The following is a 24,992-nucleotide window of genomic DNA, read 5'->3' as shown; positions in this document are numbered from 1 at the left end:
GATTTGTGGTCAATGAGTATACAACTTCTCCTTTTTTATTTTTTGTAGATGATTTTTTGAGTTCTTGGGCTCATTTTATAATTTTCTGTCCTTGGGGATATGCAAAATTATATATTATATTATATATATATTATAACTTATACTTTATAGATTTAACTCATTTAATTCAAATTTTAACATATTTAATATTTAACATATCATATTTATTTAAGTATATTTAATATTTAATGCATATGATTTATATTTACCATGTATAATATGTATTAATTTATATAAATAACATTTAATGTATATACATTATATTTAACATGTATAATTTAATTTTAATGTATATTTATATTTAACATAGATTTTTATATATGCATGTAATTATTTATATACATGTTTCAATACATATAAGTTCTAACTTATATGATATATGTTAGCTTATATAATTTGTATTTGGGGTCACCTGCTGTTTTGGATTAGAACAGGCAGGTAGCAATACTTGTCTGGAGTCCATTTGATCAATGACAGGTGGGTCCAATTCTTAGGACTCTTGATTCCCTGAAGCTTATGTGAACTTTCATGTACAAAAGGATGTTAATTAGCATTTACCATTGCATTGAATTCCATATTTTAGAAATATAGTTAATAGGTGCTTGCTAGAAAACAGGAGTAGACGCGTGTCTTTGAGACCTAGCAAAAGCTATAGGCTTGCAACTATATATAAACAGATTGAACAGAGATGTTTTAGCAATATGAGGAACATCGCTATGTTTATATTCAGAAGACAACTTTTCCATTAACTTATCAGAATTCCACTGATCAATATTAAATTTCTGAACTTTGAAATAACTATAGCATTGGGAGGAATAGGAATCATTTCCCTTTTTTTCCTTTAAATCATTTTTTACATCTCTATAGCTTGCATTTACATACCTTAAAACATCTTCTTAGTCCCTCCAACATTTATAACTTGAACTTATCAACTTTAAACATCTTTACCTGCATTTACCAACTTTAAACATTTTTACTTGTATTAACCAAGTTTATAAACATCTTTCATCTGAAGGATTTTTTATTTCTAACTCATCATCATCCAAGTTCTTTTATATCCTTTATTGCTTGCATTTATCAATCTCAAATGTTTTCCATAAACAGTTTTTTTCTTAGACCATAGCTTGCTGGGTTGGATTATAACTCACCTATGTCTGCTGCTGAGCTGTGTTGTTGCCCCCTCTGCTGAGAAGGGAAGGGTGGGAGCTAGCTCCTCCACCAGTGTCTGCCATTTTGCTTCCTCAGGAAACCAAAGACAGACCTTTAAAAAAAAATCTAAAAAACTATGTAATTGCTCTTGCCCTAGTTTAGTGAAGCATATTGAGCATTTGGCACAAAGAGCATACGGCCATTTCCCATCCCTCCTTGACTTTTACTTTTTATGATCTTCCTTACTTTTTCCAAGTTCCCTTGCCTTTTTTGAGCTCCCTTACTTTTTCTGAGCTCTCTTTCTAGTTTCCCTATGTCTTTTACTCCTGAGAAATACTCACTGCATCCAGTTCCCTTTTCTTTTTCTGAGCACTCACTTTTTTTATGATGTCCTTCACTTTTTCCAGCATCGTCAAGCCTGATGCTGGCCTCCATTCTATAGGGGCCAGCTGGTCAGTCAACACTGGAACCACGACTGTGGGAGTGAGGATGAATATAGGAAAGGCCAAAAGAAGATGCAAGAGGCAGAATATGGGAGAGTTGCTGGTTAATACCACACCAGGCGAGCAACACAAAATGTGACCAATTCCAGGAAGATAACAATGACTACAACTGTTTACGTGATAAGTTTATGGTACATAGTATCTGTTTCCTTCAGGTTAGGACAGTCTCTCAAGGACTTATGTGTAAGCAGAAGAACTCTGCATGGTAAAACACACAACTTAATTAAAAACAAAGTAAGTGGAGGAATTGGGCAGGCTAAAATGCATGTCTTAATTAAAAACGAAGACAGATGTCAGCAGACTCATTCATGATTAATCACAAGAAAGAAGTCAGCTCAAGTTAACTGTGGATGTGCTCCCCAGAAATAAGGAATGCAATGAGCTTTCAGGTGAAGAGAAACAGGCCTGGGACAGATTTGTGATCAAGGAAAAAACATTCATTCTAGGCCAGGTCCAAGGATGAAGCCTCAGGTTTTCACTATGATAAAGCAAGGAAATGTGTAACTGTTGCTTTGAACTTATAATGAGATTACAGAATGAAACACTGCTTTGAATTTAATATCAACATCCTTTTGTATCTTGCATTTTGTGTAACATTTTATCTATGAGGTAATTTTATAAAGATCTTTTGTCTAGAAGGTATGATTGTCGGAAAAAATGAAATGGAAAGTGGCTTTGGGGCCTCTGCCCCATCCACCAAATATATATGATGTATATATCTGTCGATATGTATGTACATATGTGTGTCGGTATATAGGTATGTATGTAAGTATGCATGAACACTTGTGAAATTGAGTCAGGTGGCTGACCTTGGCTAAAGTGTGTGTGTGTCTATGTGTGTGCACGCTCGTGTGTGCGTGTGTGCGTGTGTGTGTGTGTGTGTGTGTGTGTGTGTGTGTGTGTTTTCTCTCTGGCTTAGAGTTAAGGAACTCTTTGTAAGACTCTATCCTAGCCAGCTGGGGTGGGGTTGGGGGTGGGGGCAGCTTTCAGCCTGAGAAAAAAAGAGTTCAGATAGCTAAGGTTTTTTTCTTAGTCTCCTGCTGCTATCAGCAGGACTTAAATTGCCAGAAGCCAGTGTCTTTTAGCCACAGAATAGCCAAGAGTTAAAGAAGGTAGAAATTGCCCAAAGTAAGCACCTTGGGCCAAGTAATCACCAATAGAAATTGCCAAACATAAAGCAGTTTTGGCCACGATCGAAGACTCCATAACTGCCTTTTTGCTGTCTGCCTCTGTTTACCCAGTAATGCTGGGTCAGCAATTAATAATTTTTTCTTAGACAATATTCAAATAGTATAATAAGAATACTGCGTTTGCTTGTTGTCCTTGCTCTCATTTTCTAAGACGAGTCACCACTGTGATTTATGAGTACTATATCACAAAACAATGAAAAAGAGATAGCATCTTATACTTCTTAAGTGGATAAATTACAAATTATAAAAATTACTTTGAGCATATCACTGTGCTTAATGTAGTCAAGGTTATTTAAAGGTTTATTTGTTAAATAGAGTAACTTTTAGGGGAAGAAACAAATTCAAAATCAATTCATGGTATCAATGTGTTTCTTTTGTATACCTCCTAAATATTTGATATTTTACCAGTATCATTTTTATTCTTGATAGACTTCCATAATTAGTTACTTTAATAATACTTTGGCAGAATAAAAATTAAAGTATGATGCTAACCAAAATAAATATTTTAGAAAGCTACCATAACTCCTTTTTTAAAAACAACAAAAAAACCAAAAAACTGTGTATGGTAATACATACCTGTAATCCCAGGACTTTTGTAATACAACATCTTTGAAATATTGTTTTGCTGATAGAAATGCAAATAAATAAACTGGAAACTCACAGTTTCTTTAAAATTGAAAAAAAATGTATTAGGCAGAGTGCTCTAGATGAACAAAAAGGAGAGACAAAGAGAAAGGGGAAGAAAGAAATGGGATGTATTACAGTACCTTAAGTGCTCGTCTTAACAGTCGCTATCTACTTGATGGAATGGTAGAGAAGCCTAGGGTTCAGTCTAAGAACTTGAGCTGTTTTCAATTCAGTGCTGAGAGCCTAGAAGTTCTCTGAAAAGTTGTCTGTATCAGAAGACTGAAGAGCTAGAATAGAATGTCAATACAGAGTAACAGGAGTAGCATCCACACATGAACTTTTAGTTCAGGAAAAATCAGGGAAGGTAGGAGTAGATCCCTAACCTCTTTACATATGACTGCTGATGATGGGTCTTCCCCTTAGTTAAGCCTCTCTTGAAAACCCTTCTGTGCCAATCTTAGAGGTGTGTTTTCAGTGATTCTAAATCCAGCTGTGATTCTTAATCTTCATTGACAAAGTTAATGGAGTTAGTATTACCATGGAAACAAACCTTTAGACCTGTGAGAGACTTCCCCCATATGACTAATTGGGGGAAGCTCCTTCCTGGAGGATTACAGCATTTCATGAGATGGGGTCCTGGATTAAATAGAAAGATTATAAGCACTGCCCTCATCATTTTGTGTTGCCTAACTGTAGACTCAGTGTGATGAACTGTCTTATTATGTTCCTGCCTTGATGAGAACTATATTTTCAAACCATGAACCAAAATAATCCATTCTTTTCTTAACTTGCTTTTGTTAGGTATTTTGTCACAGTAACAGGAGAAATAAGTAATATGGATAATTTATGCTTGGACTGGGGTCATTGCTGTGTTAATTTTGACTGTGTGGTTCTTAGACCTGTGGAAATAGTTTGTGGGGGAAAGTGTGGAAGAGTTTAGGCATTTGGACTAGAAAACTCCAAAATTCTGTACACAGAACTTTATGGGTCATTGTGATGTAAGTTTTGAAGGCCAGAATGCAGAGAACTGGAGAGTGGAGGCCTGGCTCATGGTGGTTTAAGGAGGAACAAGGTTCATATGGGAAACTGGGCTAGAGGCCTTTTTTATTCTAGCAACACAAAACAAACAAAAACCTATCTGACTTTTATTTATCCCATGTCCTGAGAATTTAAGTTAGGCAAAATTCCCAAGGAATGGGCTAAGTTATTTGGCAGAGGAAATTTGAAAGCAGTATAATTTCATACTCTATGGCTTTGCTGCTTACTCCTCCTCTTCAGGTTACAGTGACTTAAAAGTAAAAAGTGGAGCAGAGAGATATGAAATACGTAGGTTTTGAGGAAAGGAGTGTGAGCAAGTATAAAACTACATAAATGGCAAGTTTAAAAACAGCTGTAATCTTAAGAGATTTGTATCATTAAAGAGAAATCTTCACACTGACTCAATAGAAGTGGTATCCCAGAAACATTGAAGACTCCATCTTGTGAAAATGCAAATTCAGTTGGAAAAAAAAAAAACCAAACCTAAACTGTGAATATTACTCAAGGGGTTCCTTGCTCCAAAAAAACTGTCTTAAGAACTTGTTTCCCAGGTTCACCACACAGGCTGCAAGTGATGTCCATCCTGAGCTGGCAACACAACTTAATCACCTTTGTACTCTTTATACTTGTTTTGTAGGCATTAAGACTTAAGATTGAGTAGGCCATGCTCTGTTATATAAGGGTTCCAGGGATTTGCTAAGGCCAGACAGGATGTGGGAGGTTTGGAGTCCCAGTGAGAAGGCAGGGAGAAGCTATTTCCTGAAGTTGTGAACATGAAATTCAAGTTACAGTGGCGACCACAGGATTTTTTTGTGGACCAAGGGATGCCCACTGAAAGAATACTATAGGAAATGAAGTGGAACTGGTTCAAGAGTCTGTGTATGCTGCAGGCAGCATGTCTAGCGAGGTCTGAGTGCCCCACAACATTTGAGTCCCAGAAGCCTCATATGTAGCTACAGGGTTTGACTGTTTTCCTTGCAGGATTTCTATCTTGCTTTTTTCTGATCTTTGGAATGGAACTATTAACTCTTTTCCACTGACTGAATGTAACTTGGATTCTAAATGTACAGGATTATGGATAAGGATTAGCTGAGGCTTCAAAAGATTTTCTGAGCAATTTGGAACTGTCAAAGACTATGGGAACACAGAAATAAATATTGGGCATGTCTGTCAAGGAGTTTCTACCTTGGGGTAATAAATAGTGTTTTCCAACCTGTGAGTTGTGATCCCTTTGGCAAACCTCTATCTTCAAAAATATTTACATTATAATTCTTTTTTTTTTTTTTTTTGGTTTTTCGAGACAGGGTTTCTCTGTATAGCTCTGGCTGTCCTGGAACTCACTTTGTAGACCAGGCTGGCCTCGAACTCAGAAATCCGCCTGCCTCTGCCTCCCGAGTGCTGGGATTAAAGGCGTGCGCCACCACGCCCGGCTGTACATTATAATTCATAACTAGCAAAATTATAATTATGAAGTAACACAAAAATGATTTTATGGTTGGGAGAGTCACCACCATATGAGGAACTGTATTAAATGGTTATGGAATTATGAAGCTTGAGAACCACTGGGCTAATGTAACTGGAAAGACTACTATAAATGGGGGCAGCCTAATTCCTTAGCCTGTAATCTTGAGCTAAATACAAAAAGAAAGCTGAACACTAGCATTCATCTTTCTCATAGCTTCTCACCTGCAGATACAGTGTGACTGTTTGTTTTTGCCGCCAGGACTTCCCTTCAATGATGCATTGTACCCCCAACCTGTGAGCCAGAATAAACCCTTCTTCCTTATGTTTTTTGTCAGGTGTATTGTCACAGTAATAGAAAAGTAACTAAGAAATACACAGATTGGCACCTTGTAATCCTAGTACTTTTTTCTTAGAGATTAATACAGGAGAAACTGAGTTCACTTAAAAAAAAAAAAAGGTTTGTTCATAAAATTCAGAGCTACAGTATAAGATAAAATAAAAATCCAATAAAAAATGTGCCCCAGGGGGCTGGAGAGATGGCTCAGTGGTTAAGAGCTCCGACTGCTCTTCCAAAGGTCCCGAGTTCAAATCCCAGCAACCACATGGTGGCTCACAACCATCCGTAATGACATCTGACTCCCTCTTCTGGTGTGTCTGAAGACAGCTACAGTGTACTTACATATAATAATAAATAAATAAATCTTTAAAAAAAAAATGTGCCCCAGAGTGAAGGACGGAAGAGGCCCTGCGGAGGCGGTGGTGCAGCGCTACGATGGAATGAACCTTACTTGTTGACTGGTTGCTGATTGGATTCACTTGAAAAAAAGAATCATTTTTCCCTCTGTGGAAGCCACATAGTGGCATATTTAATTCAAATCCAGGGATCACAACTTTTGATTTTTCTGGAGGGACATACCACTATATCAAATAAGCTTGACATTAAAGCCAAAATGGTGCTGTCCCAGAGACAACGAGATGAACTAAATCGAGCTATAGCAGATTATCTTCGTTCAAATGGCTATGAAGAGGCATATTCCGTTTTTAAAAAGGAAGCTGAACTAGATATGAATGAAGAATTAGATAAGAAGTATGCTGGTCTTTTGGAAAAAAAAATGGACATCTGTTATTAGATTACAAAAAAAGGTAATGGAATTAGAATCAAAACTAAATGAAGCAAAAGAAGAATTTACGTCGGGTGGTCCTCTTGGTCAGAAACGAGACCCAAAAGAATGGATTCCCCGTCCACCTGAGAAATACGCATTGAGTGGTCATAGGAGTCCAGTTACTTGAGTCATTTTCCATCCTGTGTTCAGTGTTATGGTCTCTGCTTCAGAGGATGCTACAATTAAGGTGTGGGATTATGAGACTGGAGATTTTGAACGAACTCTCAAGGGCCATACAGACTCTGTACAGGACATTTCCTTTGACCACAGTGGCAAGCTTCTGGCTTCCTGTTCAGCAGATATGACGATTAAATTATGGGATTTTCAGTGTTTTGAATGCATCAGAACCATGCACGGTCACAATCACAATGTCTCTTCAGTAGCCATCATGCCTAATGGGGATCATATAGTGTCTGCCTCAAGGGATAAAACTATAAAAATGTGGGAAGTGCAAACTGGCTACTGTGTGAAGACATTCACAGGACACAGAGAATGGGTACGTATGGTGCGGCCAAATCAGGATGGCACTCTGATAGCCAGCTGTTCCAATGACCAGACTGTGCGTGTGTGGGTTGTAGCAACAAAGGAATGCAAGGCTGAGCTCCGAGAACATGAACATGTGGTGGAATGCATTTCCTGGGCTCCAGAAAGTTCATATTCTTCCATCTCTGAAGCAACAGGATCTGAGACTAAAAAAAGTGGCAAGCCTGGACCTTTCTTGCTATCTGGTTCCAAAGACAAAACTATTAAGCTGTGGGACGTCAGTACTGGCATGTGCCTTATGACTCTTGTGGGTCATGATAATTGGGTACGTGGAGTTCTGTTCCATTCTGGGGGGGAAGTTTATTTTGAGTTGTGCTGATGACAAGACCCTCAGTGTATGGGATTACAAGAACAAGTGATGCATGAAGACCCTCAGTGCGCATGAACACTTTGTTACCTCCTTGGATTTCCATAAGACGGCACCCTATGTGGTTACTGGCAGTGTAGATCAAACAGTAAAGGTGTGGGAGTGCTGTTGATTGAGTCACATTTGGTTCTTCCTCCCTTTTTTTCCTCTGGATGCACTCTGATGATACCATGGTTACCCCATTTGAGCTCTGTTTAAATAAATATTGTCCTTTCATGTAAATTATTCTGGATGTAGATTGAGCTTATTAAATGTTACACACAAAGTATTCATGCATGGTGAACCAAATTGTATACTGTAAATTTACATATGTTGTCTAGAAGTACCATAGGGTTTAAAAACCTGGGCTGGCATTGGTCACACCAGGCCTACAAGGGCAGAAGTTAAATAAACTGAACTAGGGCACTAAAAAAAAAAAAATATGCCCCAGTTGAGCAATTGAGAGGACAAGTTATGGAATATCTACCTACATGGTATAATTCTGCTCCACATTAGAAAGAAATGGATGATTGAAACACTGAAGCCCACAGATCCTCCTCCTCCCAAATCAGTATACTAAACCCAAAAGAACATATCTCTCTCTATGAAATCCTAGGACACATAAATTTTAAAGATTTGGAAACAGAAGGAAACTTTGCAAGATAAAATGATAAAACAATTACATGATGATTGTTCTGTGGTAGTTATGCAAGTGAACAGATTTTTTTAAAAGTTTATTGTTCACCTAAAGTTGATAAATTATATAAATGCAAATTATATCTCTAGAAAACCAATAAAACTGAAGATCATTTACGGTTTCATCTTACATTTTTGAAGTATTTTCTATGTAATTGTTATTGTGGCATGTTCAAGGACAAAAACATAATTCTTAATCTGTAAGTACAGATAGGACATACAAACAGTAATTTTTCTTTTTTTTTATACTATTTATAAATGTCAGAATCATACACTATAATGTAATAATTTAAATAATATAATTTAAAATGCATATATATTAAATTGCCAGTGATAAATTTCTCTGTGTTTTCAAAGTTCTATATTATGTAATTTTTACTTTTTTTAAACTGTTAATATAAAATTAAGATTCTGGCAAGCTACGTACATTGCTGTGCAAACAGAAAAGAATATACTCTGGAATATTGAAGTGAATTTGAGATGGCTTTTATAGGATACAGAGAAGGTTCCTCAATTGGATGGGGACTGAATTTTCAGGAATAACTTAATATATATAGGGTATATGTGCTAGCCGTCTTTTTTATTTATTTATTTATTTATTATTTTATTTATTTTTTTATTACGTATTTTCCTCAATTACATTTCCAATGCTACCCCAAAAGTCCCCCATACCCCCCCCCCAACTTCTCTACCCACCCATTCCCATTCTTTTGGCCCTGGCATTCCCCTGTACTGGGGCATATAAAGTTTGCAAGTCCAATGGGCCTCTCTTTTCAGTGATGGCCGACTAGGCCATCTTTTGATACATATGCAGCTAGAGACAAGAGCTCCAGGGTACTGGTTAGTTCATCATGTTGTTCCAACTATAGGGTTGCAGATCCCTTTATCTCCTTGGGTACTTTCTCTAACTCCTCCATTGGGAGCCCTGTGATCCATCCAATAGCTGACTGTGAGCATCCACTCACAAGAAACCAGGCAAAATACAATCCACCAAGTTACAGTGACACAATACGAAAGGAATGTATACATCAAAAGAAGGTGGGGGCCAGGCTGCTGCCACAAAAGAAGGGAGCCAGGTGTAAACTAGTCTATTGTTAAACCCACCTCCAGGGGTTCTGCACTAGCAGACCTTATCATGAATACTGCAATACCCCAACACCTTATTTCCTGGGTCTACAGAAGAATATACCAACTTGCTTCTAATGTGAAGCTCACTATACCTAGCTGTAGAGAAGATCTCTGTCTTAGTGGGATTCCCTAGCTCTGTTATTCCCTTGTTTGGGTGAGAATTGCTGCTGTCCTTGGTAAATATTTTGCAGACCAGCTCTGAGCTACTGGCTCCATCTTTTGTAATGCTTAATTAGTAACTGAATAGGAAACTTCCTTTCTGCATTCCTGCCAGATTTCAAGCTTGCAGGCTTCTGGGACCATGAACAATGGGGAGGCTTAACTATAACAGAATTTAATCATAAAAGGCATTTATAATAAAGTATTAAAACAGAGCTCCAAGATCCATACACCAGACTAACAGGGGAATAGAGTATGAGTATATGGGTAAATAAGAACGCCAAATCTCCAGGAGGTGAGCTTTCTTGCAACTCTTCCTCCTTGAGTGTTTACAGACTTTTTCAGCCTGTTGAGCAGACCCTACTGGAGGGTATGGCAGAGCAATCTGCAAATTCATCTGGAATAACAAAAAACCTAGGATAGCAAAAACTCTTCTCAAGGATAAAAGAACTTGTGGGTGAATCACCATGCCTGATCTAAAGTTGTACTACAGAGCAATTGTGATAAAAACTGCATGATACTGGTATAGCAACAGTCAAGTAGACCAATGGAATAGAATTGAAGACCCAGAAATGAACCCACATACCTATGGTCAGTAGATCTTTGATAAGGGAGCTAAAACCATCCAGTGGAAAAAAGACAGTATTTTCAACAAATGGTGCTGGCACAACTGGAGGTTATCATGTAGAAGAATGCAAATTGATCTATTCCTATCTCCTTGTACTAAGGTCAAATCTAAGTGGATCAAGGAACTCCACATAAAACCAGAGACAGTGAAACTTAATAGAAGAGAAAGTGGGGAAAAGCCTCGAAAATATGGGCACAGGGGAAATATTCTAAGTATAGGGGAATGCCAGGGCCAAGAAGTGGGAGGGGGGGATGGATGGGTGACTTTTTGGGATAGCATTGGAAATGTAAATGAAGAAAATACCTAATTAAAGGAAAAAAAAAAAAGAAGAAGAAGCCTAAAGATAGCAGGAGAACCAGGAATATGGGCACTAGAAGAATTTAAGCATAGTCCTTTGTCATCTAAGGAATATTCATCTGGATACTTTCATTCAGTAAATTATATCTGGCCTCAATTGCAAATTTCTAGAGATTCAAATAAAGGGGAAATTTTTGAACGAAGGAAAACACTGAAATACTAATTTTTTTTGTAGAGAAATAAAGTTTAACAATTGCATGGCACTTTTCTTTAGAAAACCTATGACATATTTGCAATTGTTCAAAGAAAAATCCTTATCAATTTAGTTTATAGTTGTATTTCAGAAACAAGAGAAAACTATATTTTCTCAAACAGGAATTAAAGGGATCTTTTACCAGTTAGCCTATGTGATTGTTTGTATATCCTTGGACCAGGGAGTGGCACCATCTGCAGGTGTGGCCTTGTTGGAACGGGTATGACCTGGTTGGAATGGGTGTGTCATTATGGGTGTGGAGATAAGATCCTCATGCTAGTTGCCTGGAAGTCAGTCTTCCACTTGCAGCCTTTGGATGAAGACATAGAACTCTCAGCTCCTCCTGCACCATGCCTGCCTGGATACTGCCATGCTCCCACCTTGATGATAATGGACTGAACCTCTGAACCTGTAAGCCAGCCCCAATTAAATGTTGTTTTTTTTATAAGACTTGCCTTGGTCATGGTGTCTGTTCACAGCAGTAAAACCCTAACTAAGACAGAATTTGGTACTAGGAGTGGGTATTGCTGTGATAGGCTGACCATGCTTTTATTTGAAAGAATGTGGATTTTAGGACTTTGGATTTGGAAAGTAGTGGAATGCTTTAAATGGGGCTTAATGGGTCATCCTAGTAGGAATATGGAAGACTTTGTTGCTGGGAGTGATTTGAACTGTGTTGACCTGGCCCAAGAGATTTCAAAGGAGAAGAATTTCAGAATGTGGCATAAAGACTGGTTTTGTGGTATTTTGGTGAAGAAAGTAGCTACTTTTTGCCCTTGTCTGAAAAGTCTGCCTGAGGCTAAGGTGAAGAGAATTGGATTAATTGCATTGACAAATGAAGTTTCAAAAAAAGCCCAGCAGAGACTTGGTTCTCTGTTAAGTCTTATGAAGAGAAGTTTGAACAAGTATAGCAAGCTTAGAAAGGAAAAATATAAAATATATGGTGTGAGTATTAAAGGGGTACCAGGAAGTGAAATGGAGCAAAATCTTGTGTTCTAGGAGATAAAAGATTAAGGGAGTAGGACCTTGGGGCAAGATCCTACCCAGCTAAATTTAGATGCAGGTATGGTGATACACTCCTTTAATCCCAGGAGACAGGCATGCTGATCTCTGCATTCAAGGCCAACCTATAGAGAAAGATCCAGAAGAGCCAAGCTTTGGCAGTGAAGGAGTTGGAAAACAGAAAGCCAGTGACAATATAATAGTACAAGGGGTCATGTTCTAGTTCCTTCAAGCAGCAGAACTCAGCAGCTTCAGCCATGTGGCTCTGGCTCTAGAGTTAAGAATGGAAGTAACTACTGGGAAAATTGATACTGGTTAGCTGGAGCTAAGGAATTAGCAGTGATTAAGAAGAGACCAGCATCACTGAGGTAAAATCTTCTGGAAATTGTTTTCTGGGAGCACAAATAAGCTGTGTTCCAGAGATAGCCAAGGTTGTACCTCATGCTGCGGCTGGACTTGGTAATGTGTAAGAGTCACTCAGGTGGTACTGCTTGTGAAGGAAGAAGGGATAATGGAGAGAAGCTGAGGCTTAGCACTGTGAGAGGCCAGGGAAGGCCATTGGAGAAGGTGAAGCCTCAGCTGTAGTTGATGGCCTAGGGATGAAGGGGTCATGCAAAGGATTTGAGGCTTGGCACCCTGAAGAGAGCCTATGAGAGGCTATTGGTGAAGCCTAGTTGGAGTGGAACACCCCAGTGTATTGGAGATGTCAGTACCATGGGATGATCACCAAGAACAGCAGCCTTAGTGGAATGGATCAACCTGAGCTTAGAGTGCTACAGAGGGCAGAGCTGGAAAAGTGATGCCAGCCTTTAGGAGGAGTCCAAAAGATCAAGTGGAATCCCAGACACTGAAACAAGAAGCTGTAACATTGAAATTGCCTTGGAGACTCAAAAGATGTTAAGGATGCCAGAGCCATGGAATACATGCTGAAGAAAGTTGCTAACAGGAAGTGGAAAAAGGAGAAAGCAGTTTGTTGCAATCAACAAAGATGAAAAAGGAGTGGGTATCTGAAGACCGCTTTGACATCAGCCATGGAGATGAAGAGTTTGGAGTTTGCCCAGCTGGTTTCCTGCCTTGCTTTGGGGATTACAGTTAAGTTGAATGAATCTCAGAAGAGACCTTGAATTTTGGACTTTTAACATTGTTGCCACTGCTATAGTCTATGAGGACTTTGAAAGTTGGACTAAATGCATTTTGCATTATTCTATGTTTAACTATGGCCCCCATAGACTCATGTTTTTGAACAAGTCTATGGGGACCAGGGAGTGGAATGTGATGGTTTGTATATCCTTGGACCAGGGTGTGGCACCATCTGGAGGTGTGGCTGAGACCTGGTTGGAATGGGTGTGTCACTGTGGGTGTGGGCATAAGATCTTCCCTCACCCTAGTTGCCTGGAAGTCAGTCTTCCTTTTGCAGTCTTTGGATGAAGACATAGAACTCTCAGCTCCTCCTGTGCCATGCCTGCCTGGATACTGCCATGCTCCCACCTTGATGATAATGGACTGAACCTCTGAACCTGTAAGCCAGCCCCAATTAAATGTTTTGGTTTTTTTTGTTGTTGTTGTTGTTTTTTTTTTTTTAATAAAAAAGCCTTGGTCATGGTGTCTGTTCACAGCAGTAAAACCCTAACTAAGACAGCCTATCTTGTGAAGAATGCTAAACTAAGTTCTTCAGAAAAAACAGCAACCATCCTTAAAATTTAAAGAGGCAGATTATTAAAGTGGGTCTTAAAAGTTTGTTGTATAGTTGATATGCTTTATGAAATTCACTGTTAATATAATCAATGTTTGGAGTATGGTTATGGAACACATCATTACCCAGTCTAATTTTGAGCCATTTTCCTTACCTACAAAAGATTGTTGGGAACCACTTTTTATCTCTTGTCTTGCCTCTTACCACCATCCCTAATCATTTGTCTATTTTAGATACTCTAAAATGAGGTACTCTGTGTTTGGGTGACTCGGTTAGCATGTTTCAACATTCATGTAAAGAGCATATATCATTTTTTTTTATTGCTTATCTCTTAGTTACATACCATTTTGTTTCGCAACTCAATTAGTTGTTTGTTTGTTTGTTTGTTTGTTTTTTGGCTTTTAAGACTCTAGTGCTCAGGTAAGTAAGTGCCTTTAATCCTAGCACTTGGGAAGCAGAGGTAGGCAGACCTCTGTGAGTACAAGGCCAGCCTGGTCTACAGAGTGACTTCCAGGATAGCCAAAAAACCCTGTCTCAACAAACAAGCCAATGGAACACTGCATGTTTATCGATGTGTTGGTAGTGGGCATAGACAAAAAAGTGGAACTTCTGAGTTTGCTAAACTTTTCCCTCATGTTGTGCTATTACCTTCCCTCCCTATTGGGGATCTGTGGTGAGTTAATTTTACTACATTTCCCCCACCATTTTTTGTTTGTCTTTTGGCTTAAAACATCTTGGCCAGTCTGAAATGATATTCCATCTTAATTTTACTTTGTATCTTTTTATGGCAAATATTGTTGAACATATTTCCATGCACTTGTTGGTCTTTCATCTGTCCTCTTAGAAATACACAAGATGGAGCTGAAAATTTGTGTGTATACTATTCACAAGAGATATATATGAAACATAAAGAGATCTGCTGGTTTAATTCATTATAAAAGATTAACCAAGGGCATGGACACAAAACAGCATTATAGCTATCTCATTATACAAAATGAGCATTAATCATCTTTTGATAGAATACATTTGTAAGGAACACAAATCATACAAGTAGACTTTTGCTAGAGATCCTATCCAGTTGGTGTTGAAAATTGTGTTCATTGATGTTTTTCTGGAATTTGTAAAGTGAAGATGACTAGAAGTTAGATTAGGTTTTCTGCTTTATTAATTTAAAATTGAATAACACTTTGCATTGTTTACGTTGCTTGTGTGATTTTTTTTAATGGTGGGTGATGCATACATTTAAAAATATATGTATGTATTGAAAGGTTTTCAAATGATTTACTTTCCACAGATATAGGTTGTGCTTTACCCCACTCTTATTTTCACTTTCTAAAAGAAATACCTTTCGTCATATGAGAAAATAATATCCATGTTGTTTTATCTCTATGTAGTGAGACCACAAGATGTAACCGTACAATAAAATTTGGCTCAGTGTTAGAGCATTTGACTAACATAAGTTCTAGGTTTAATTCCTAGCAATACAAATAAAGTTCAGACCTAAAACCTAAGCTTACATTTCCTCTATTTCAAATGGTTCTGCCTGACTTGGACTGGTATATTTGTTTTCTGAAGTGATTGAAATTTGAGAAGTTATTCTCTGAAAGTACTCACAGCTTTGTAATTGATATGAGTGTGAGTCACAAAAATCAAAATGTAGAATTACTGTGAAAATATTAGAAAGGTTAGAAAATTGGGTTCCAAATCAAATTTTACTAAGATTCAGTCTCTTTGATCTCATGGCCTTTAAGTGTCATGGGCCCTAAAGTCTCAGAATTGTTCTTTATATCATTATTACAAGGAACCAAACCAGCTTGAGTCATGGATCATATAATGGAACATTGAAAAATTAGTGTTATATAAATTGCATATGTGTAGGCTAGTGTGGTGGCCACCCAAGAGGCAGAGCCAGGCAAGACTGGTCTATAGGAAAGCCAAGGCTATGTAGTAAGTCTCTGTCTAGAACAAACAAACAAATACATGTTTTTTAAAAGGTAATATATAAGGGTCAGACAAAAGTATTTACAGTTTTAAGATTAAAATGTTTTACAAAACTCTGAAATTTTATATTTTTCCCTTCATGCTTTGTCGTATAAAAATACTTAAATGTTGTTTATGCTTTTTTGAGATGTTATTCTTTAGTGAATATTTCTAAAAATAAAAAATTGGGAAATACATAATTCATAGTAGATATAGTTTAATAACATTTTTCTCAGTTGTGTACCTAGATTTTCTTTAGTTTTATAGGAACCACCATGTGTTTTACATATTGTATATATTAAAGATTATATGATAAAATATGAAGATATTAATACACATTAAATTTAAGATCATGGCCACCCACCTGTGTGCACATCGGAGCACAAATCAGATTTGGTGTTATCAATAATAAAAACAAAAATTAAAAAAGTGTCATGAAGTTAGGAGGGAAAAAGGATGGTGACTTCAAAGCGAGTTGGGGTTACTGGTGAATAGATTGGTTACTATTCATTTCATAAATGTATGAAACTTTCAAAACCCATAATATATATAAAAATAGGTATAATTATCCCAATTTTTGTATATTTTCTTTTTTAGCAGTATTTTGAATACTCCAATTCTCTTTTATGCAGGTTGAAGATTGTAAAAATTTCTTTTAAATGCAAACAGTTTTTTATTCAACTTAGAAAAGAGTTGGTGAGTATTGATTAATAATTATTGGTAAAAATGAAATATTTTAAGATTGCCTAGCCATAGGTGGGGGACATGGCTCAATTTGTATAGTGCTTCTAGAAGTGCAAGGATTTGAGTTTCATGCCTAGATCCCAAGTAGAAAAGCTGCATTTATAATTCTGACAATGAGGAGGCAGACATAGGCTGATCCATTCAACTCCCAGGCCAATGAGAGACTTTGTCTCCAAAAAAGGGGGAAACATCTCTGGGAAATAACACCTGAGATTATCTTCTAGCTTCCTAGCACATGTGCACGTGCATGTACAAGTAGATGAGCACACACTGATTTAAAAAACATTTAAATCTTTGTGTCACTGTGAACAAAAATGCAGTAAATACTTGTAAGTTTTTTCTCTATACTAAATCTATAATACTTTCATAGAAAGCTTATTTCATTCTGGAAGTGCTGAATATATAGTTTCTAGTTCATGGACTTACATCTTATATCAACTTCCTCCTGTAAATTATCTTACTACTTGATCAAATTAAACTAGCTTTGCCTGGTATGGTGACATAAGCCTTTAATCCCAAGCCTGTAGAAATAATGGTTTAGGGCAAGATCCTCACACAAATCATATACATATTTACAGACTGCAAGCAAACTAACCTTGGTCTTTGCTTTACATCAAATTTTTATAAATCTTTGCAAATTGGTACATTTCAAGACTTATGTGTATAGAATTTCTTTAAAATCTTCAGAATATATTTGAGTCAGCTGCAGTATCTGCCTGCTAGAGGATATTTTCCCATTTTGTAACTATGGTTTATCATTTATGTTTTCCTAATATGGGAGATTTTTCCAAATAGAATTTTTATTGAAATGAACTCATATTAATATGTAGAGCATGACAGAGTCCTATTGCTAATGGATCTAATGTGTACTTCTAGTAGCTGACCTTCCCAACAGATAGGCAGCATTATTTCCACTTGTAATGCAGTGAAATAGGTAGATGCTGGAACTTTAAAAAGTGAAGCCATATAGCATGTGCTTTTGTACTTGGCTTTTTTCTTTAACAATATGAAATTCATATTGTACTGACTTCAGTGATAATTGTGTTGTTTGTTATTAATGTGATATTCTACTAAGTATATATGCTATAAACTAGCATTTTAGTTTTCTGTTAAGGGACAGTTTTACTATTTCTCAGTGGGGAATATTTTGACCAATACTGGTACTAAAAATTCTTATGCATGTATGTGCCTTTGTAGTTGTGTGTGTGTGTACAGTAAATTTTAGTAAATATTCAGAGAAGGATATATAATAAATCTTGTTATCCAGAAACTAGAGAATAGTAGCTGGAGAGCTGTCTCAGTGATTAAGATCACTTCTAGAGGTCCTGAGTTCAATTCCTAGTAACGACATAGTGGCTCACAGCCATTTGTAATGGGATCTAATGCCCTCTTCTGGTGTGTCTGAAGATAGTGACAGTGTATTCATATAAATAAAATAAATAAATCTTTAAAAAAAACCCTATTGAAAAAAAACCCTATTGAATAGATAATTTACTTAGAGTAACTATAGAGAGTGTTGTAGAAGAAAACACTATTAATATACCTGATTGTGATGAATGTGTTGTCTGTATAGTAATAACAAGAGTTATGAAATGTAATATTTGTTGAAAACAGTGTATGTGCTTGGTAACATGAACCATTTTTAGTATACTTCTTATAATTGTTCTTTGAGAGATTATGCCAGTTAACACCATGTTTACCTATAAATACTAACAGCATCAAAAGTCAACTTGCAAGTGACTAAAGACCACATACAGATAGATTTTGCAGAAGGTCAATTCCCAATGTTTTCTCTATAAAACACTTGTTTTTAACTATCCAAAGTTATAGGCAGGTACAGTGGTTCACACTTGAAATCCTTGTGCTCAGAAGGCAGAGACAGGGGACTAGCTGCTTGCTTGAGGTTAACCCTGGTCTACACTAAAGTTTTAGACCAGGTAGAGCTACATAGCAAGACTTTATGACAAAACAACAGCAGCAGATCCAAATTTTCACTTGCTATACTTAACCTCTTAGGACACTTTAAGTCCATTGTTCACAAATTAGAAAGAATGTCATTGCATTTCAAATACAATTACAGTGACAAAAGTGCATGCAGAGTGTTTGAAGCAATGGTTTAATAGGGAGGCCACACATATTAGACAGTGTACACACACTGAAAAAACTTACTGTATTATAGTCTCTTGTAAGGTGTTCTGTCATCTTATATAATATTTACTGTATATCAGACAATATGTCAACTGTTACTGCATATAAAAATGTTAATGATACTATTTCACTTCCTAGTAAACAACAAGCTATGCTTTAATCATTTTACTTTTTTTTTTACTTTTGTATATATTTAAATTGTCATTGTGTATAATGATTGTACATGGTATTGTGTTAAATAGGATATTTTCTTTTTTTTTAAATTTATTTTTTTATTAGGTATTTTCCTCGTTTACATTTTCAATGCTATCCCAAAAGTCCCCCATACCCACCCCCCCATCATTTTACTTCTTAATTTGAATCTACATTCTTATATCTGAACATTTTATCTTGTTTTAATTATGGAAAATATTTTCATGATGAAAATATTTCTTGAATAAAACATAGAAGAAGCTCTTAAATATAATCATTCATTATTTCAGATTGTTTCAAACTGGTAAATGTTCATCAAAAGATACCATTAAGAGTGATGTAGCACTGGCTGTATATGCAGTAATATGCTACCCCAAGTCCTTCCATATATATGCTATCCAATATCTTGAATACCACTGCAGAAATGACAGTATCTTCATGGTAGCCAGATATTTCCAAGGCTGAGGCAAGAAGGTTATGAGTTCAAAATCAACCTTGGCTACATTGTGTGAGGGCCAGCTTCAGAAGCTAAAATAAGGTACACATGGTGGCCTAAGTCTCTAATCCCTGCATTTGAAAGTCTAAGGTAGGGAAATTGCTACAAATTCAAGTCTAGCCTGGGCTGCAGAAGAAGGTCATGCTTTGAAAAAATAAAATCAATATCCAGTTTGCCATTAACATGTAGAGATGTTGAACCTTATTTAAGTCATCAAGAAGAGGTACATGTTATAACCAAAATGCAAAACACTGAAATAAGAAAAAATACAAACAGATGAGGTGGCACATGCTTATAATTCACCACCCAAAAGATTGTCCGTGCGGGAACCGCTATAAGTTCAAGTCCAGCCTGAACATTATAGAGAGTTCCAGGCCAGCCTAAAGTACAATATAAAATGCTGTCTCAATACACAAATGGACACAAATTGAAACCAGAAAATCACTGAAGATGGTGAGTGTATGGAACACACACTATCGTTGACAGGAAGTATTAACTACTTTAGCTATATAGATAATTATCTAGCAACAGAAATGTGTACCTATGTACATTAAAACTAAGAATGTGCATACACAACATTGCTCTTCTATCTTTTTTTTTTTAAAGATTTATTTATTATATGTAAGTACACTGTAGCTGTCTTCAGACACTCCAGAAGAGGGCGCCAGATCTCGTTACGGATGGTTGTGAGCCACCATGTGGTTGCTGGGATTTGAACTCTGGACCTTTGGAAGAGCAGTCGGGTGCTCTTACCCACTGAGCCATCTCACCAGCCCGCTCTTCTATCTTTAACTTGGGAAATATCAAGTATCTATACACAGTAAAGTATGTAAACTATTGTGTATATATTACACATTACATATATAATATATACATATTATGTGCACACACACATAAATATATATATATGTGTATATATGTATGTATATATGTATGTGTATATATATGAGATACTCAGGAGATAGGTGCTTTGGTATAATGTGGTTCATGCCAAAAGAAAAACTATAGTATCAGTCTATTCTAATGCTAGTCCATTTCTAATGTGATTTTTATAATAATGCTTGGGGTGTTGAATATTCTTTCTTTTAATCAAGGAAGAATTACAAATTGTGGATCTACACAAATTTAGTTTGTGGTCCAGGACTATATATTGAAGCAGAATTATAGCTAATAAAACTTGTTAATATTTACTTGAAAATAGTAAAAAATTTAAAGTTACTTCTAATATGATAGAGAATACAAGTATATAAATGTTGTATAATTACAGAAGTTCACATTTTATAAATCTTTTTATTTATTTCACTTAGCCTTTGTTAATAAAGTCATTAAAGAGATTAGCATTTGCAAGGCTGGTATAACTTATCTGTCAAAAGTATTATATCCTGACATTTTTCTGTTTTCTCTGAATTTTGTCATTTAATACAGCATGAATCTAGAGAAACATTACTGGGATTTAATATGGTGAATTATAGAGCATGTAAAACTTTGTGGAAAGCGTGTGTAGAACATCATACATTCTTCCGCCTGGATAGACCACTTCCACCTCAAAAGAACTTTTTTGCACATTATTTTACATTGGGTTCCAAATTCCGGTACTGGTAAGTACTAGTTCTATATTATTTGTTTTGATTTGTTTTGTTTTGTTTTCCTTACCTTTAGATTAGAGGTCTAGGTTTAGAGAGATGTCTCACAGGTTAAGAGAACTGGCTTTTCTTCTAGAAGGATACAAGTTTAATTCCTAGCACCCACATAGCATCTTAGAGCTGTGTGTAACTCCAGGTCCTGGGAAATCCATCATTCTTTTCTTGCCCTCACAAGCACTGGGCCTGGATATGGTATGAGAGACAAATGCACACAGAGATAAGAGGAACCAACTAAAGATACAGATACAAAGCAGTACAATCATGGTTAGTCTCGAAACCTACAGAGTCAAAATCCCCATGGCATTCTTGTCTGTGTGTCTGTATCAGTAAGTCTATGATGTCTTGTGATGCACACTAGATTTGATAACCCATGCCTTAGGTTTCAATGTAGTAAATTATTTTGTAAGTAATTTGCTATATTTGCACAGTTATAATCCCAACAGATTTTATAATTCCTAATGCATTTATTATTTGCATGAAAACATTTCTATAAGATATATTCATTTCTTTTATAAAAGCCAAGATATATTTTACATAGCATAAAATATTTTGTTTAAAAAATTCACAGTTTAACATTTTGTAGAGCTATCTCACCTGAGTTCAAAATAACTGTTATGCAAATAGACAAAAAGTTGAATTTGTTGAGTAATAATCACAGATCCTGACGTTTTCTTGTATTCCCTTCATTTTGTCTATAATACAGCATAAATTTTGAAAAGTAACTTTAACTAAAGTTAACCCTTAAATTTTTCCTTTATTTTATGTATATTTTTTTCTGTTTGTTTGTTTGTTTGTTTTTGTTTTTTGTTTTTTGCCTGTGTGTATATCTGTGCATCATGTGTGTGCATCATGTTCATGATGCTGGGAGAGATACCCTGTGTTTGGAAGTATAGATAGTTAGAAGTGCTAGTATGGGTGCTGGGAATCAAATATGCTTCCTTGAGAAGAGCAGGCAGTATTCTAAATTGCTGAGCTATCTCTCTAGTCCCCCTAAATTTGTTTGAGTTGTTCTCTTTAAGTTTTTTTACTGATACATAATTAGGTATGGTGTGGCCTTAACATATATTGCAATATGTAATCACCAGATATATCCATAGCTTCAGATGTGCATCATGTCCTTGTGTTGAGAATGTTCTTAACTCTCTATACTACGTAATTTGAAATTTACAAGTGTTAATCACAGTTGATCTTCTGTGCTATAGAATATGAGAAATTATTTTACCTATTCAGCCGTGCCTTTTGCCATTTATTGATTTTTTTTCAATACTCCCCATGGCAACAACTTTTGGGAAATAATTATTTATAGAAACCTTAATTAGTCCTATCTATAAATTCTAAAATGACACATAAAAGATAGTTTTAAAGTGGAATCTAGTAAGACTTATACAGAAAAAGTTACAGGTGATCTAATGGGCCTTCTTCTGCTTCCCGAGTGCTAAGATTAAATATGTGCACCACCACTGTCTAGCTGCTTCTTTCATTCATGCTTGTATGTTTTGTCTTTTGATCAGTCTTGTTAGAATCTCATCACATTGGATTATTTTAAAACAATGTATATGCCAAGTAAAATTTTTCTTCAGACTTAAGTAGCTCAGTTCTAAAATGAGATGGGTAGGAAGTGACTGAAAATATTACGCAGCCAAGTTTTGGTTCAAATAAGTTTAGAACCAACATAGTAGACATTATTCAGTATGCAAAAATCTCAAGCATTGTAAGGTCTCTGAATCAGGAGGTAGAGAGTGTTATTCAGTGCTCAAGAGCGCTTGCTGCTTTTGCAGAGGACCCAGATTTGTTTCCCATCATCCACATGGTGACTCAGAACTGTCTGTAACTCCAGTTCCAGGGTTCTGATATTATAGAATTAGTATGCTTTCTTAGTGAGAAATAACCATACACTCAAAGTTTATGGAAGAAAAAGCTCTTAAGCCAGGTGTGGTAGTACATACCTTTAATCCTAGCACTGTTGACATAGAAGAAGCAGGTGGATCTCTGTGAGTTCAAAGCCATCCAGGGCTACACAAAGAAACCCTATCTCAAAAAACCTAAAATAGAAAGGAATGAATGAATGAGTAAGTGAAAGAAAGAAAGAAAGAAAGAAAGAAAGAAAGAAAGAAAGAAAAGAAAGGAAGGAAGGAAGGAAAAAAAGAAAGGAAGGAAGGAATAAGAAAGAAAGAAAGGAAGGAAGGAAGGAAGAAAGAAAAAGGCAGGTAGGCTGGCTTTTACAAGAGTCACATAGACGATAACCTGTGTATCAAACAAATGGTCTGTTGATCAGATAACTATCTGTTCTATTTTTCTTTTCTAATGGAAGCTATCTGGTCCTTCTAGACCAGTGGTTCTTAACTTGTAGGTCAGACACCTTTCACAGGGGGTGCGTAGCACACATTCTGCATATCAAATGTATACATTACTATGTTACACTATAAAGTAGCGCCAAAAATAATTTTTGTGGTTGTGGTTACCACAACATGAGGAACTGTATTAAAGGGTGGCAACATTAAGAAGGTTGAGAATCACTGCGCTAGAACCTTACTCTATACCTACCCTCTCGTTCTATGGATTGTAGCTTGGTTATCATTGACTTCATAGCTAACACCCACATAGTTAATACATCTTTATCTTTCGAGTCTGAGATACCTCACACAGCATAATTTTTTTTCTACTTCCATTTGCCTGCAAATTTCATGATGTTACTTTTAAAGAAACTGAGCAGTGTTCCATTATATAAATGCACCACGTTTTCTTTATCCAGTCTTCTGTTGAGGCACATCTAGATCCTGAAACTTCAAGTTTTTTTCTACATCACTTTCTAACCTCTGAAGGCACTATACAATATTCATAGTACATATACATAAATATAGACAGTAAAATAAAATTGAAAATATATTTTTACAAGTTTTTTTTTTACAAAATAGTGAAACCAGACCAATTAAATAACAAGAAAATAACTCAAATAACTCAAGAAGAGAAGATAACTCAAAAAGTCTTGGTTCAAAGCCCCGAGAATAATGAAGGATAATAGTGAAGGGTAATAGTGAAGGGTAAGCTTCTACCATCATACTCATCCTCAGCAACTGACGAGGACTAGAGAAAGGAGTCCAGAGGAGAGAAGCTTTTTAAAATTTAATGATAAGTTTTTAGAAAGAAGAAGTAGATGAGAAGAAGTATTTGAGTCCCCATGGACAAAATTTTTCAATGTGTCATATTTTACCTATCTACTTTGTGATGTTTCCTAAACTTTTCTTCCTTTTTTCAATGAACAGCAGCTACCTCTCTGAACAAATGTACTGTAATCACAGAACAAGATTATGCCTATAAGTCTAGCCTTTTCTAAGTGAATATGTAGAAGTTTCAGTAGGCTGGAGAGATGGCTCAGAGGTTAAGGGCACTGGCTGCTCTTCCAGAGGACTCAGTAAAATTCCCAGCACCCACATTGAAGCTCAAAACTGTCTGTAAATCCAGTCCCAGGGAATCTGACGCCCTCACACAGACCTCAGTGCAGGCAAAACAACAGTGCACATAAAAAAAAAATTTTAAAGAAAAGAACTTTTAGAATAACTTTTATACTTTTTTAATGAGATTTCAAATTTAAAACTGGCTTACATTTCAATTATTCTTTTAATTATTATTTTCTCAATTACTTGAATTATTCCCATAACATTTTATATATGTATACTTAACAGTTGGTACTTTCTCATTGTTTAAATTCATATTGTCACAATTTCATATTGTAATTGCTACAGATTTTTATTTTTTTATTTTTGTTTTTTTTGAGACAGGGTTTCTCTGTGTAGCCTTAGCTGTCCTGGAACTCACTTTGTAGACCAGGCTGGCCTCAAACTCATAAATCTGCCTGCCTCTGCCTCCCGAG

General features: G+C 36.2%; 1 protein-coding gene and 1 pseudogene across 3 annotated transcripts in view; both read left to right on the top strand.

Moving 5' to 3' along the window:
- Ptpn4 (protein tyrosine phosphatase non-receptor type 4) overlaps nucleotides 1-24,992 on the top strand; it is a 189,483-nt gene that overhangs the window by 99,406 nt on the left and 65,085 nt on the right. For all 3 annotated transcript variants that reach the window (XM_085840534.1, XM_085840532.1, XM_085840540.1), the window contains exons 11-12: nucleotides 16,531-16,594; nucleotides 20,904-21,076. In XM_085840534.1, coding sequence (XP_085696660.1) covers nucleotides 16,531-16,594; nucleotides 20,904-21,076 — 237 coding nt within the window. The remainder of the gene's footprint in view (nucleotides 1-16,530; nucleotides 16,595-20,903; nucleotides 21,077-24,992) is intronic.
- LOC110293973 (platelet-activating factor acetylhydrolase IB subunit beta pseudogene) lies at nucleotides 6,724-8,305 on the top strand (annotated as a pseudogene).

This window comes from Mus caroli, unplaced genomic scaffold, assembly GCF_978045245.1.
Source record: "Mus caroli unplaced genomic scaffold, Mus_caroli_1 scaffold_1, whole genome shotgun sequence".
NCBI classification, from domain to species: domain Eukaryota; kingdom Metazoa; phylum Chordata; class Mammalia; order Rodentia; family Muridae; genus Mus; species Mus caroli.
Note: the sequence above shows the minus strand (reverse complement) of the source record. Positions and strands in the feature narration are given on the sequence as shown.